This window comes from Lampetra fluviatilis, chromosome 21, assembly GCF_964198595.1.
Source record: "Lampetra fluviatilis chromosome 21, kcLamFluv1.1, whole genome shotgun sequence".
Taxonomy (NCBI): Eukaryota; Metazoa; Chordata; class Hyperoartia; order Petromyzontiformes; family Petromyzontidae; genus Lampetra; species Lampetra fluviatilis.
The window spans coordinates 1,944,326-1,959,909 of record NC_136295.1 but is presented as its reverse complement, the minus strand read 5'-3'; the positions used below and the strand labels follow the sequence as shown (position 1 = coordinate 1,959,909).

At 46.6% G+C, this 15,584-nt stretch overlaps 1 protein-coding gene across 4 annotated transcripts in view; it reads right to left on the bottom strand.

Annotated features, from left to right (window-relative positions):
• Positions 1–194: 194 nt before the first annotated feature.
• The window catches only part of LOC144938130 (tenascin-X-like), a 150,829-nt gene continuing 135,439 nt past the window's right edge, over positions 195–15,584 (bottom strand). For all 4 annotated transcript variants that reach the window (XM_078865842.1, XM_078865843.1, XM_078865844.1 and 1 more), the window contains 11 exons: positions 15,237–15,413; positions 13,846–13,935; positions 12,835–13,014; positions 11,039–11,128; positions 9,439–10,148; positions 6,899–7,061; positions 5,485–5,652; positions 4,013–4,138; positions 3,147–3,253; positions 2,495–2,632; positions 195–1,014 (listed from right to left, as the gene is read on the bottom strand). In XM_078865842.1, coding sequence (XP_078721968.1) covers positions 985–1,014; positions 2,495–2,632; positions 3,147–3,253; positions 4,013–4,138; positions 5,485–5,652; positions 6,899–7,061; positions 9,439–10,148; positions 11,039–11,128; positions 12,835–13,014; positions 13,846–13,935; positions 15,237–15,413 — 1,979 coding nt within the window. In that variant the 3' untranslated portion in view covers positions 195–984. The remainder of the gene's footprint in view (positions 1,015–2,494; positions 2,633–3,146; positions 3,254–4,012; positions 4,139–5,484; positions 5,653–6,898; positions 7,062–9,438; positions 10,149–11,038; positions 11,129–12,834; positions 13,015–13,845; positions 13,936–15,236; positions 15,414–15,584) is intronic.

Here is a 15,584-nt window from a genome sequence, read left to right as displayed (position 1 = left end):
TCCATAATTGGCTTCAAAACAGAATTTCCTCTGCTTACTTCCGTTCCCATCTCTAGGGTTTACCCCCCTTCGCCGTTATGTCAAATTGACACTGGTGAGGGGGAAATGCATACTGTATTCTCACGTGCTACGTTCATTTTACAATGTAAAAATCTGCATTTTTTCCAAAATAAAAAATAAATATCACTTCAAACAAAAGTAGAAAAAACATTTATTTTTTTCCATACGAAAAGCAAAGACAAAGGTAACATGTAAGGCATTAAAAAAAGTAATTTAAAACATCAAACTTGTTTTTAGTAAACAGTGTTTAGTTTGTAAGCTCCACGTGGATTTCTAACATCTACCGTTGGTGGTGTACTCGTTACCTTTCACTGTAGAGAAACATTCAAAATACACGAAAGCTAAAAAAGGCATAGGCCTACTGCAGGTGAAACTAATCACTTAAATTGGTTAAATAAGCAAGTGAATCATATCTAGCACGTGAGATTAATACTTACAGCAAAAATCCTTAAAAAGTAACTCACTGCAAAATCACTTTAGCACTGTCTTGTCAATGGTGATCACAATGATCATTGGATGTTGTTCTTTGATAGAAAAACAATCTCCAACAAACGACACAGCGCAGATAACAAATTAAAATGGAAAAAGGCACTTTCAAACACTGCTATTATTTATTGCGGTGTCCCTGCCTTAATACCATGGGCAGGTTTAGAGCTCAGCTCTTAAAATTGTTAAATTTCATAGCGAGTAAAGATCAGCCTCGGTATGGCCACTGATTTAAGGATCCTTGCAGACTTATTTCAAGAACGCTACTTGCCCTACACATTGAATCCTGCCTTTTAACGATTAAAAACATTGGAAGTGGAAGCTTAATCCGACTTTTTTTTTGCTTGAGTAGGTTTCATTATTTTACCACGTGTGGACGACGCGGTTGCGAGGATGGGCGAGGGGATTTGGGATGGGGCTCGTTGCCCAAAATGTTTCTCATCTGCAATTGAAGGCACAGTTGGTTCCCTGTAAAGAAACAAAATAAATACTGAAAAGTGTCGCAAGCCAACCACTTTCTTCACGAAACATGAGCAGTTTTTTTTATGACATCCAAATTCACATTTCAGCAGGGACACGATACAAAGAACCAAATTACGAGTCATTGTCAAAAGGTAATGCCAGCCCAGATGAAAACCTAACCCTCGAGGTTTGTTCAACACGAGTTTGAATCTTTAGCAATTAGAGACAGACTTGCAAGTCATATACATTCTAGTGGTAACAATTGTAGTACAGTTACACGGGATTTTAAAACCTCTTCCAAGACGTGGAAAAGTAGCCCCCAAATACCCTGTAGAGGGGCCCTCGAAACCAATGGTTCTCAACCAGGGCTACGTGGCAATGTCCCACGGGCTACGCGAGGCGATTTATAAGTGTGTGAAATTACATCATACATGACAGTTATTGGTGAATAATCATGTATGAAAAATAATAATAGGGTTTACCCTTTCTGGCAACAAAACAGATGTTAAAATGTGCAAAGAGAAACCTTTTGCAAGGAATCAAGTCCGCATTAACCACACGTACTTGTGGTGAACATGCAAACAAAACATGCTTTGACAATCATGTATGAATCTCCCAAAAATTTAACTACGAGAACATTTAAATTAATATGGTAACCTAGAATGATATAAAAGATCTTTCTAAACTCACTGATCGTAAACAGTGGTTACCAAGGGTAACCAGCGAGCGCAAACACATTATGTTACGCATGCAGAGCGTCCGTCGATTTTTGTTGTTGTTATTTCGCTTGTAGTTACTAGCTCGTTTGGATACCTCACAAAATGGACAATTGGTTTAAATATTGGATGTTCATTATTCATACGTTTATTTCTCAGAATCATGTTGGGTCCAGGCAAGGGGGTTAACTCGGTTGAAACAAAATTCAACAAGGGGGGTTCACAGCCAAATAATTTGCGTCATTGTGGAGAATTAGTAACAAAAACTAGCAGATGGTAATGCCTCCTTCCAATTGCAGGGCTGCAACCTTTACCGCTTGTCGATTCTAAAAAGGTTTTTCCTAATTTAATGAAGCTTCAAGCTTGTGTTGGACATCCCCGGGACATATCTGGGCCTCCACTAGAGGGAGCGCGCTCAAAAGGTATTTGGTCAACTCTACCTCCACTGTACCCCACAACGCGCAACCTGCCAATTCAACTTACTGCAGTGGACCCATTCATATTACTGGCTGGGGCAGAGGCAGATTGATAACCTAGCCCCATGATTGCAACTGCTGTGCCGGAAGGTAGAATCGAACCGGTGACCTCTGGACGGCAAGTCCATTACACCATGGGGTAGCTCCGTAGACTTTATTTAAATTAAGAGATTTTTTGTTGTATTTCTTTTTAGGAACAAACAAAAAGACCGGAAGAGGATTGACGAGCACTGGCCCACAGTCTAATTCAAAAAATGGCGTTTTGTGTCCTACAGTGGCGTGGGAAGTACTCACAGCGCTCCGGCGAACACTCTGGATGTACTGGGAGAAGACTCCCTGGGAAGCAGAAGACGAGTGGGAGGCTGCTGCAGCAGTGTGGCTGCTCCCTGCATCCTCCTCACTGGGACTACGGCATTCCTCACATCGCCAACCCTGCCAGAATAACAAGCACGGCCGTGCCACGTTGGACAATGTATCGGGGGGGGGGGGGGGGGCATGTTTTCTCAGTCACGTTAAGTGTACGATTAAAAAAGGAAGCCACTCAAATTGACAATCGTTTGAACGTTAAATTGTTTGGCGATGCCGCGTTGGGCAGTGGTGCACAAGCACAAATAACAAGAGACGTCAAACGTTCGTCAAAAAACAGTGGCCTTACAAGGTAAATAAATGTAACCGGTGAAGATTCAGGCAATTTCCCTTCTTCAAACCATATATATAGTAATGTTTAATTTATGTATGTAGAATGTCTTTCGGATCGTGCGTAAACATCCATGCTAATCGTAGTTGTGGGGGGCCATTTCCCAAAACTTCACCTATGATATATTTCCCTTTTAAGGCCACAGTCTTATTGACGAAGCGTTGCGCTGCGCTCGATTCGAACGTCGCTGTATGTGAAGAAGTGGCAGTGCAGTGCGCAGTGAGTGCAGGCTGGTGGTGGGGGCCTTGCCTGCTGCCCTCCCAGGCAGGTGCAGGTGCACATTGCACCACGGTAGAGTTTGCGCCACTGATCGCCGGCCTGGTACATCTTCCCTTCATCGTAACACGACGCCTCATCTGCATTAGCAACAAAAAATATAGATTTTTTTAATGTTTTGTATTACATTTAAATAGGAGCCCGGTAGAAAGCACAAACCGCAGCGTAGGGGAGAGGGCTACAGAAACTCCGCAGACACAAGTCCCAAACGCTGTGCTGCCGAGTTGAGAGAAGGGGGCAGAGACTGGGCTAGCTGCTGCCCCACCGAGTGGGGACCGCGAGTGGGGCGTGTGTACTTTTATATAGGAGGGGGAAGGCGAGGAAAAAAATTACTTAAGGGAGTGTGGGGAGGGGGGAAGGGGGGGAAACAAAAAAAAAATAAAGATGCATCTTGTTTCTTAAATCAGAAGTTCAAATCACACTGCAGTATTTTGTTCACGACTTAAAAAGCTTCCAGCACGTGCAGTAAAACAGTTGGGCGGCACGGGGTACACATAACTCGTAAGCACGTTGCAGAACTATACAATGCATCGAGCAACACCTATGCAGCCGTAAGGCTGGAGTTGAATTAACCCTTTCCCGTTACGATGCCGTATGTGTACATTATTTAAACAGTTTGGCACCAGCTAATCACAGAGTGCGATCTTGTCGCAATAGTTCTCTGCGGTGAGGACGTTTTTAAAAATAACGGCGCTACCACTACGCCTCTCTAAACAAAATGAACGCAGAGCCGCTTGTGTGTTCCGAGATTCAGCGGTGGAACGGGACACCCACCACCCTGAACGGGGACAGGGGGTTTAAAATGCTGCTCGCAAACAGGAAGCGGGCACGGCACTTACGCGGCTCGCACTTGTACTCCCCCTTGCCGCGGCCCAGACACGTGCACGTCAGCATCTGCCCATTGTCGGCCGGGCGGTCCCAGGTCTCGCCCTCCCTGTAGTTCTTACCACTGTCGTGGCACCAACCTGCAAACGTACGGGGGGGGGCACACATTTGCCCAGCAAAGGGAGCCGCTTGTTTACACGGCAGAGGTTATTGGCTACAGAGTACGTACATGTCGAAGAGAGTTCCTGCTGGAACGAGTTGAGGCGTACATGCTCATCTCTTGTGTACAACCCCCCGGGACAGTGGTGGAAATTCCACATTCCTATGGTGGGGGCTAAGTCTGTGCGTAGGAAAACCACTGTTGACTTCCCCACAAAGTGGTATCCGTGTCTATATATATGGATACCATTGCAAACATTGTTACATTTTTACGTAATGTGATTTCTGAAAATGTCTGACAGTCAAGCAATGCAAACACTTTTACCTAAATAAAACTACAATAAAACAAGTCACGTAAAATACATAACAAAAAATCTATCATGAGTAAAACGAGAAATAAGTGTGCTCATAAACTTGATACGTTCCCGGTAACCACAATTCCACTCCATAAATCAGTAATGAGCATTATGTATATCTGCGATAACCATATGGCTCTCTAAGAATCTCAAGGAGGCATATGGTCATGGAAGTATACACATGGGCTCATTGGGGCGAGCAATGACTCCAACAAAGCTTTGCAGAACCGCAATGTGACTCATTGTGTTCACTGTGAGGACAGGCAAGCTGGGATCGGACTCCCATTAGACAAGCACCGTTAGAGGTTAGTGGTTCCCAAATTCTGTTGCAGCGTAATCTCTAAATATAACATCAAACACGGTTCCCCATTGGTCTACTCAATTGTTATTGTGTCTGCCCGTGACCGAGTCTACAGTCACCGTTCCCGACCTGAAGACATCTGCTAGGATGGGTGCCAAATGGAAAACATGTACTCAAAATAGTTCCCTTACTGTTTAGCCTCGACAATAATTACAACCTGCCGAATGCTACTGTAAAATATTGATCTTGCAACGGTTACTCATTTCTACAAATGTTGGTACTTGCTGAAAGAGTTCACTCAATGTTTATAGGTTTAGTGCATCCATTGTTAGAGGCTGACTGGAGGCTGACAGGCGGTGAGGGCCTTGGTTACTGAAGAGCCAATTGCAACCGAATCTTTACCCGTGAATATTTCCTGCCACAGGGCCTGGTCGTAAACTAATACGTCATTTAAACTTTGTATTGCTCGATCGTCATGCTCAGTAATGGGCCCCTACAATAGCTACACACTCGGCACGCTGTACCCCCCAGTTTCCTCCGTGGCTCTACGTCGAATAACCGAGAACTTTGTTAAACCTTCAGCTGAACACGCTGACCAATTAGGTTCAGTTCGGTTCTGGCAGACCCTGCGTTCACATTTGGGAACCACCGCGCGGGAGGGCTCACTCACGCGACGAATCACAGCGGTAATGGCCATTGCCGAAGCCCAAGCAGCGGCAGTAGAGCATGAAGCCGTTCTCGGAGAGACGCTCCCACTCTTGGCCCACCGAGTAGTAGATACTTGTGGCTGTGTCCAAGCACAGGTCTTCATCACTCTCCGTCATAGAACCCTGGCCCCCTGCACCACACGTCAAATTCAGAAAGGCAATAGGAGTCCTTTAAATACTGTTACACGATTTTTTTTCTACGGTCAGCAGAGCGTGCAAGAGGGGAAATTTGGGGATCGGCTCCACGCCTAAGCGGTGCTTGCATTAAACCGACTCGAACGCTCTCTCTTCCTGTAAACCATTAGAAATGTGTCAGACAGAAAAAATTAGTGCAGGCGGGAAACAAACGTAGGTAATTGTACACACAGATGGTTATTTTGTAGACAACAAAAGGTGACATTGCGACCTTAAGTTCAATCCTCCCAGCAAGCCATGTGTGTAACATGACATGCCCATGCTGCACAAGTAATGTGCACACAGGCTTGCTTTAGAACACTGCTCAAAATTGTAGCCACGTAATTTTAAGCAGCAGTAGAAAAAAATAGACAACTGTAAAACCTGCTTCCGTTGCCCCCTTAAAACTCATCTCTTCTCCCGAGCCCATCCTACTGCTACTCCCTAAACCCGCCCCACAGCTACAACCAGGCCTACCCCCCATCACTACCCCAACCCCCATCACTACCCCAAACCCCATCACTATTCCTACCCAAACCCCTCCATAACCACTCGCACCTCTTCTCCTAACTGGCACAGTCCACGATAACACGTGAGATGCGTACGCAGGCTGAACAAAGACTGAGGCACGTGGGTAGCATCTAGAAGCATCCAGCAGCATCCCACAATGCCTCGTGCGATGCTTCGCTGAGGCAGCCGCACGACCGCTTATTCCTACTCGCGCGACGTAGTTCCGTTCACTCAATCGCGTTATATCCAATTTTGCATCGGCGTTATAAAAAATGTGTTCCCTTATAAATTCATCGCGTTATATCCAATTCACTTCATGAAAAAATGCAGCGTTATAGGAAAACGGACAAAGACTCCCCTATAGCCTGAAGAGACTGTTGGGGAAAGTGTTGTTATAGTGAGCACCTATGAAGGCTGCCACAGCAAGGGGGTGGGCGGCCAACATCACGCCCAGTCGCCTTTGTCTCCCCAGTGGCGATGCTTATACACCACACCAGGTACTCATTTGAGGCCGAGTCGACCTAGAGGAGGCCCAGGAAGAGCTCAGATAATCGTCATCGGTCTTGGCCGTGAGCGGCAATCGAACTCGAGTCGCCGGGTTTGTAGCGCAGCGTGCTAACCACTACACCACCGCTCCCCACAACAGACTCTGTACATACGTACAGACAGGCGTCCCTGGCTGCGGTACCGTACCTACGCCGTCGTGAGGGGTGCTGCTGACGGCGCGCGCCGTCACCACCTCCTCGTGCACGCGGTAGCGCTGCGTGCCCTGCAGGGCCTCCACCACGATGCTGTACTGCATGCCGTCAGCCAGCCCCGCCAGCGTGGCGCTCGACGTGCCAGCCGGCACGCGGATCTGGCTCACAAGTGACGACACCACATTTACCACCCACCCATCTATTTAAGACCGAAACAAAAGGAGGGCTTCTCCACAATTCTGGCTGTCGCCTGATGAGACCGCTTGTAGTTACCATTACTACGTCACACCACACCGGTGTTGGAGAGTAAACCCCCATTTACAATTTGAAAACGACATTTCGCTGAAGCTGGTTGTTGTAATTACCGGCGAAATTCACGGTACTCAAATTGGTCAAGGTTGTGGGTTTACACTCCAACACACCGGTGTGCTGAAGTAACAACAAATCGGCATGTTTTGTTTAAGTTACAAACCTTACTATTGGCCGTCAAGGGTGCCTGCGGGTTTAACGACACATTTATATTTACACGATCTAACCCAAAAACAAAACCTCTTTAATGGATAATTCCAAATTGTCCGCTCCCATCGAATGCAACTTTCATGCATTGTCAACCCTTCACACGCAGAACATTAGTTCAGTGTTATGTATGAATTGGTTGAAGTTTTGCCTGGCTGTGATATTCGTTGAATAAATTCACACTTTATAAGTTATAAGTTAAATATGTTTGTAGAGGTGTCATCACATTGGCTATTTGTGTCAGTTGATGCCCTGAACAATAGATGTTCCAAACGAAATATTTGAATCAATAAAAATATTATATTTAAACTATTTAAATTTTACCAGGTAAGGGCCACAGAGTTGTATAGCTATTTCCCAGAAGCGACCTGGCCACACATGATAGTCCAATGAAGTGGCTTATCACGTGGAAATTTATAGCAGCCAAATACTCGAAATGCATGTCGATTCTAAATGTGTAGGGAAAAACTGGAGGACCTGGAGAAATATCTACGCAACCATGGGGAGAGAGAGACACGTAAACTAAAATATACAACAGGCGTCAGCTTCGGGATCGAACCCACGCGCTCCTGTATACCAGGCGGGAGGTAGTTAACATCTCGACACTGTGGTACCCATATTTCACAGTATTGGTAACTTTTAAAACCTTTTTTTGCCCAAAAAATTACCAAAAATATAGGGAAGACGAAATTTTATGCAGTAATTAATTTATTTTGTGCTAAACATCCTACTTCAGCTAACTGTTCTACAGCGCCTCTATCCATAAATTGGTTCCAATGCCATATTCTCTGAATGCCTCTCACCACTACGTCTATTTGCTGCCAAGAAAATTTTGCTGGCCTTCTTTTGAGCAGCTGCAATATATATAATGGGGACACATGAGGGCAGCAGGAAATAGGAAGAGTAACGTTATGGAAATAGACTGCCTAAAGTTTTTTTCCGGCAGCAATTATGTCGTAACCAGTTCCAAAAGAATGGTGACAACATGACGTGGTCATCACCAGCACCGATTACAAAGGGTGAGTGCAAGGGTGTCCCCTGCTTTCAAGAGTAGAATTCAAGAGAGCTGCAGATATAGATCACAACCTCATTACCTCAGAATCACAATTAAGAATAGCAACGCTGTCAGAGGCGATGTCGTATTTTAGACAAGTCGAGATAGGAGCAATTTTAGCAATAACTTGCCGATGCCGACACTTTGACAAATGGTAAAACTCAAAAAAGTACAACTGAAGTTTCAGAGAAGCATTGCAAGCCCTTTGCAGGAGGTAGCAAATTTGAAATCATAAAACAGAGAGGGACATTTTAAAAGCTCCCCCAAAGGCACAAACGAAGATTCAAAACTCAAGGAAGTTGAAGATGCTTGGCATGGTTACCAAGGGGGAGATTGGAGAAGGGGAAATGTTGAAAGAGATAACATGCAACTGGTTTAAAGCATGAATAGTTGATTCATTGTTGGCGGAAGTAGACCGAGGAGATGAATAATCTCAAGAAGGAAACTAATATACAGGATACCAGGGTAGGAACAATGCATTGATTGAATAATATTGATACTTAAGCTAGTGCATTAATTGCATAGATTCCCAGAGCCGAATGTTATCATGAGATACATGCACTAATGTGGCTGATATTTAAGAGATTCCTCGCAAGCTAGTTTATGACTCAATGAATAGAACTGCGCGCTCTGTAGTAAAAAAACGATGCTATAAGATGTGAAAAAAGACTATCACACGTTTCCAAGAACATTTTTGTAAATAAATTTGCTTGACTAGACGTCAGAGGCCAGGTTGAACAGGAACAATCTTACATTGACCATGTCAAGCCAGATATAATAAAAAAAAACACCAATTAAAAAAATACAAGCACAATACATTTGTATCAACGCTATGCTTGTGTAAAATATGTGAATACAACACGACATTTGAAAATGCCGTAATGTGTATTTAAGTGCAGGATAATGCAGTTTTTTTGCAGAGTGCGCTATGTTTGATATAAACCACAAAAGAGCAAACACATTACCTGTGTTGTTTCTCCCTCTCCGCTGAGTGGGTAGCAGGACAATAGGTACTCGGACGCCTGTGGCTGCGGAGACCAGCTGATAGTGGTCAGAGTCTTTGCAGCTTCTTGGGGGCCCAGAATTCTGTCCTCAGTCTTGATTGGTACCAGGCCACGGTCCATGAACACCACCTCAGATGGCGTAAAGCCAGCCGCACTTCGGTCTGGCGAGTGGCTATCAATCGCAGCGATTCTGGCTTTGAAAGGACGGAAGTTACCGAACACTGGCTGCTGTCCTTCTGGATGCGACCCCAACTGCGGCCGACCCCGTTGGTGTGCCTGCGGTTCGTATGACGGAGTGACTGCGCTCTCCGCCAACTCGTCGGGTCGCACGAACCTCCCGGGAATGATACGCCTGGTCGTCTGCGAGTTTGCTGGCTTGTACTGCGCATTCGCAGGCTTGTGCTCGTCCGTCGTGTCTACGAACCTCGGTGTCAGCGCGGCGAGGAAATCGCCGACAGTTCTCTGCCCAGACAGAGGCCTGCCACTCTGCCTGTTGTTCAGAGGCCTTTGTCGCGTGTGATATGTCGGGTTACGCGATTCGCTGCTCGGGTCTCTCTCCAGGACAGTGGACGAATGCTGGGAGGACGTAGGGATGTCTAAAAACGGGGGAATGTATCGGGCGGGAAAGTTTGGCGGTCTAGTAGCCAATTGCGGAAGCTGCAGCTCTTGTTCTGCACAAAAAACCCAATGTGGATTGGAGAAGGGAATGGGGAAGAGGGGCGAATGTGGTTTGAGGGTTAACAAAAAAGCAAGCAGATCACATGTGTACGCATAACCATGTGATCAATGATTACAAGATCGCGTTAATAAAGCACCATTAAGCTTTTATTAAAGCCCAAGTTTGTGTATATATTCATGATATAGTTTTAACCATGTTAATTTACATGGCATCATTTCAATAAGGTAGTTGCTGTATCGCAACAGAAAACATATAGAAATGTTGAGTTCATTCAACACATCTCCACATGAAATATTAATTGCATCGATGTCCATATGCACTGTCCATTGATGACAAGAATTACAAAGTTAAATATAGTTCACATAGATCTGACCACAGCAGATCTGGTAATAAAAGGCTGGTACGTATTTTTCAGGCCTTAATATACAGCATATGTGTAGGCCTGCATCCTGTGGTCATCAATGAATTGAAGATAATAGACATTACAAACTAGGGCTTTAATATATAGATGTTGTACCAGTTGATAAAGTAAAACGCCACAGATAAACATACAAACACTGGCAGTGGGAGACATTTAACCATAAAAAAACAAACTATTTCAAGATATTAAAACATGTTCAACGGGGATGTGGGAGGGTGGAAAAAGGTCAAGGACTCTGCTCGGGTAGGCAATGTACCGAGAAAGGTGCAGTACATGGCTTACCATGAGCTATGCCCTTCTTTTACCAGTGTTCATAAAAGGTTTACCGAGCGGGTTAATACGCACAGAGACACATTGCACCGCCACTACTTCACCTCGCCCCCGGCGGGCTCAAAACGCCGCCATTACACGGCAAGGAGCCAGCCGGTGGCGTCGCGGCGCCGGCCACTCGCCGTCGGTACCTGTGCGGTGCTTTCCGGTGAGCTGAGCGCTGCGCATGCTGTTCTGCACGGCGTAGATGCCGATGGTGTAGCGCGTGCTGGGCTGGAGATCTGTGAAATGGGAGGGGTGCCGACAGCAGCCGTGTGTGGGCGAGCATTCTCTCTTGTCTACCAAAGCCAAAGTTAAACCTACGTTATAACATTTCCTCTCGCCCAATGACAAAAAAGGGGGGGGGGGGAGGTACGAGTAACGCAGATAGATGCCAAAAGCAATTTGCATTTGAATTCTCTTGTGGTGCAAAAACAGGTAAAGGCGTAGCAGCCCCCGCAATTGCTTGTGAAAGTCACTGCTGTCAGAGAGTGTTCTAGAACCCCTCAAAGGGTTAATTTGGCCTCTTCTTCCACACTGGGTAGATGTTTTGGAAGAGGTAGTACCCGCACTTTACCTCATCACAATTAATTTGGCTTTGTGCTTTGGCCCAATAAAAATATATCGTACAGTACTTCATTACATATCCACCTGAATATAGTATGGCAGTCACTGCGAGGATGACCAGAGTTCGCGTGATGGTTTATGCTCCTTGACAAGATTAGCGAGGTATTGTGGTTCATTTGTAGCATACGCTTTGTGTATAATGAGCGCGACCTGATAACGTATTCGTTCGGCAACCGGAAGCCAATGCAGCTTAGCGAGCACTGGACGGACAAGGTGGATCTTGTCTCTTGCCAAACATCTACCTAAGGTAACTATTTATATGCCAATTCAAAAACTTGTTGTCAGAATTGTTTTTTATGAACTTTAACTCTCATCGGGCACAATGGCGTGCAGTGGAGTCTCCAATGCTCATCGACAACATCTCTGGCCTCGGTATTTATGTGCCATGAAGTATGACCATGACCAGAAACATCCCCTATTGCAGTCTGTTCTCCTATAACGCAGTAGAAGAGTTGCATTCCTGAAGAACAGCGCGTTGTGGACAAATCGCGTTATAAAATATGAGATACGACTGCAGGCTGAACAAAGACTGAGGCGCGGGAAGAAAATCCAGTACTCAGATTGTAAATGTTGTGGATTTGCTCTCCAAAACACCGGTGTGCTGTACTAGTGTTGAGGAGTGGAGTGCTGACGTCAGGTCACACTCGCCTCGGGGGAATGCCGTCAGGGTAAAGTGACATCATGCCCCCCGGGGTATTTGAGGGGAGACCCGTGACGTGGACGGGGTCTTCGCCGGGAATTGAGAGAGTGAGTGCTAGGGGAGTAGGGGGCTCCGGGATAGAGGGTAGACAGACAGGCTAAAGGGCTACTTTACCGGGCTGGCCGAGTTGGATGAACCCTCGGTCAGCGCTGTGGGAAGAGCCCGATAGCCTGGTGGGGTGTAGGGAACTCCCAGTACCCTTCCCCTGGGGAGCTTAGTTAATAACCGTTGTGTTAACCCCTTCCCCTGGGGAGATTAGTTAATAACCCTCGTGTTAACCCCTTCCCCCGAGTTAGGCGTAAGCCCTAAATAAACAGTTTGGCGTCAGCCCCTACACGACCGGCTTCAGCGTCCTTTTCTACCACACAACACTAGTAACGAATTGGCCACGTTCTGTTTATGTGACAAACCTGACTAATTGGCTGTGTCGGGTGGTGGCGGGTTTAACGACACATTTATATTTACGCGATCAACCCTAAAAACCTCTATTATGGGCGTTATACCCAACTTGCATTATGATAAGACGCAGCGTTACAGACTGTATATATTATTCCTTTCATGGCCACACAGTGTTGCTGTTGTTGTTATCATAGAACGTGTCGAGCGTTTTGTTCACTCTACTTGTAATGGTGGCCGAGGTGTCCCTGGGCCCGGGAGCTGGCGTGAGCCGGTTGAGCGAGCCGACTTCGGACGAGTAGGTGACGACGTAGCTCATGATGGGCGCGCGCGGCGGCTGCCAGCTGAACGTGATGCTGTCCTGGCTGGCCGAGTCGAAGCGGAGGTCCTTCGGTGCATCCAAGGCTGGGGGGGGGGGGGGGGGGGCAGGAAGGTACTCGTACGTGAAACGACTCCGTTGCATCACTAAAGCTACGAAACTGTTTTTATTTTACCAGGTGAAGCTCACCGAGATGTAGAAGCTTTCTTTTTTTCAGAAGCGACCTGCCTATCGTAAATATTTATCTCAGCGAAGTGGCTCATCATCATGCGGAAATTTATAGCAGCCAACGAGGTGGTTGCGTTCCTGCAGAACACCGCTTTGGAAAAATAGCATTATAATAAATAATATATAATATAGGGTAGTGCACAGTCCGCGACAAACACATGAGATGCGTACGCAGGGTGAACAGACTGAGGCGCGCTTATTCCTACTCGTGCGACGCAGTTCCGTTCACTCAATCGCGTTGTATACAATTCACATCCGCGTTATAAAAAATGTGTTCCATTATACATTCATAGCATTATATCCAATTTGCCTCATGAAAACACGCAGCGTTATAGGAGAACAGACAAAGACAAAGACCCCCCCATAGCCTGAAGAGACTTTTGGGGCAAGTGCTGTTAGCGAGCACCTATGAAGGATGGCACAACACACGAGGGGGTGGCTGACCAGCACCACGCCCGGCCACCTTTGTCTCCCCAGTGGCGATGTTTATACACCGCACCAGGTACTAATTTGAGGCTGAGTGGACCTAGGGGAGGCCCAGGACCGGTTCAGATAATTGTCACTGGTGTTGGCCGTGAGCGGGAATCAAACTCTGGCCGACGGGTTCGTAGCGTAGCGAGCTAACCGCTACACTACCGCTCTTCAATCATTATATATACACACACGCAAGGCCGCATAGCAATTATTACCTGTGGTAGCGGTCACTGTAGCAGGCTGACTTCTTGTGTTTCCGCTGACGGCATAGATGCTTATGGTGTAGTGAATGCCTGGCAGCAGATCTAAAATATAAAAAAAAAATGCACTTTAGATGTACACGTCACACATCTTAAAAGACAATAACAGAAGACAAAGACAAAGGTTTCTCCCATATAGCCTTTATAGACTTTGGGGCAAGTGCTATTAGTGAACACCTATGAAGGCCTGCACAGCACACGAGGGGGTGGGTGACCGGCACCACGCCCGGCTGCCGTTGTCTCTCTCGTGGCGGTGTGTTCACACTGCATCAGGTACTCATTTGAGGCCGAGTCAACCTAGGCCGGGGGTCGGCAAGCAAAATACCAAATAGAGCCATTTTATTTCGAATTCGGTAACCAAAAACTCAATATTTCAAGAGCCGCAATGCAATGTGAATACGAGATGGTGGTCCATAATAAATAACGTCATTAAGAAAGTTCCTTAAAGAGCCACCGCACGCGGCTCCGGAGCTGCAGTTTGCCGACCCCTGACCTCGGGGAAGACCAGGACCAGTTCAAATATTCGTCAACAGTGTTGGCAGTGAGCGGGAATCGGATTATATACATAGACACACACACACACACGTCCTCAATATGTTAATTTAGTTATGCAAACATCTAACAGAGAATAAATACATAAACACTACTTTTGAAATAAACTCCACACCCCTTGCCACTCAACCATAACACATGGCACATGGCACACATTCGATGTCAACAGTTTTTTTCATTTCAGCAGCCAAATTGCAGGAGTGATGTTTACACACCGCACCAGGTACTCATGTAAGGCTGAGTCGACCTAGAGAAGGCCCAGGAGCGGTTCAGATAATCGTCACAGGTGTTGGCCATGAGCGGGAATAGAATTCGGGTAATAGCCGGGTTCATAGTGCGGCACGCTAACCGCGACACTACTGCTCAATCCCCAATACCAATACACACCATTTCCCACTAAGTGACGTTGAAGTCACAACGGCTCCTGTGCCAGGCCAGGTGCAATGAGACCACATGAAGTGTCGAAGACTCGCTAACAGGAGGTCACGGGGACAGACCCAGGTGCCATGGGTTGGCTGACTGAGATGACTGGCAGATGCACCACCTGTGCACCCCCTACTGTGCCAACCTGCTGTATTTCAGCTGCCCGGCGCGTCACTCGTTGTTGTGAGCGTCGCTCCTCTGCCCTCAGTTGTTGTTAGAGGGTGACTGCCTCCAACTGCCCAGTAGCGTCCTTCACGAGCCTCCCCCACAGAGGCCTATCTTGACACTGTTGGTACCAGTCTTAGGCAAGTCCACTCAGCTTTTTCCCCACACATGGACACACACACGGACACCCAGAAGGCATGCCCCACCAGCGATGGTGAACTGGCGTGCATCTGGTGAGAGGGTCTTCTCGACACTGGGAGCGGTGGAGGACGGCACGACGGAGATGAGAAACCCAGACAGTGTGTCGCTCTTGGCCCGCCAGTTCACCGTGATGGAAGTCTCCGTCACGTTCACCACGCGCGGCTTGCGTGGAGGGCTGATATCTGCTCAGGTCGAGGATGAACACAAAACGGATGAACACAAATTGTTGAACATGAACGGATAAACACAAAACGGATAAACATTCTCCGCAACCAAGCGACCTCGCCTCCAATGTTAACTCCACATTCAAATGCATGCTGTTACATAATCCAAAGAGTGAGTCGACTCAATAT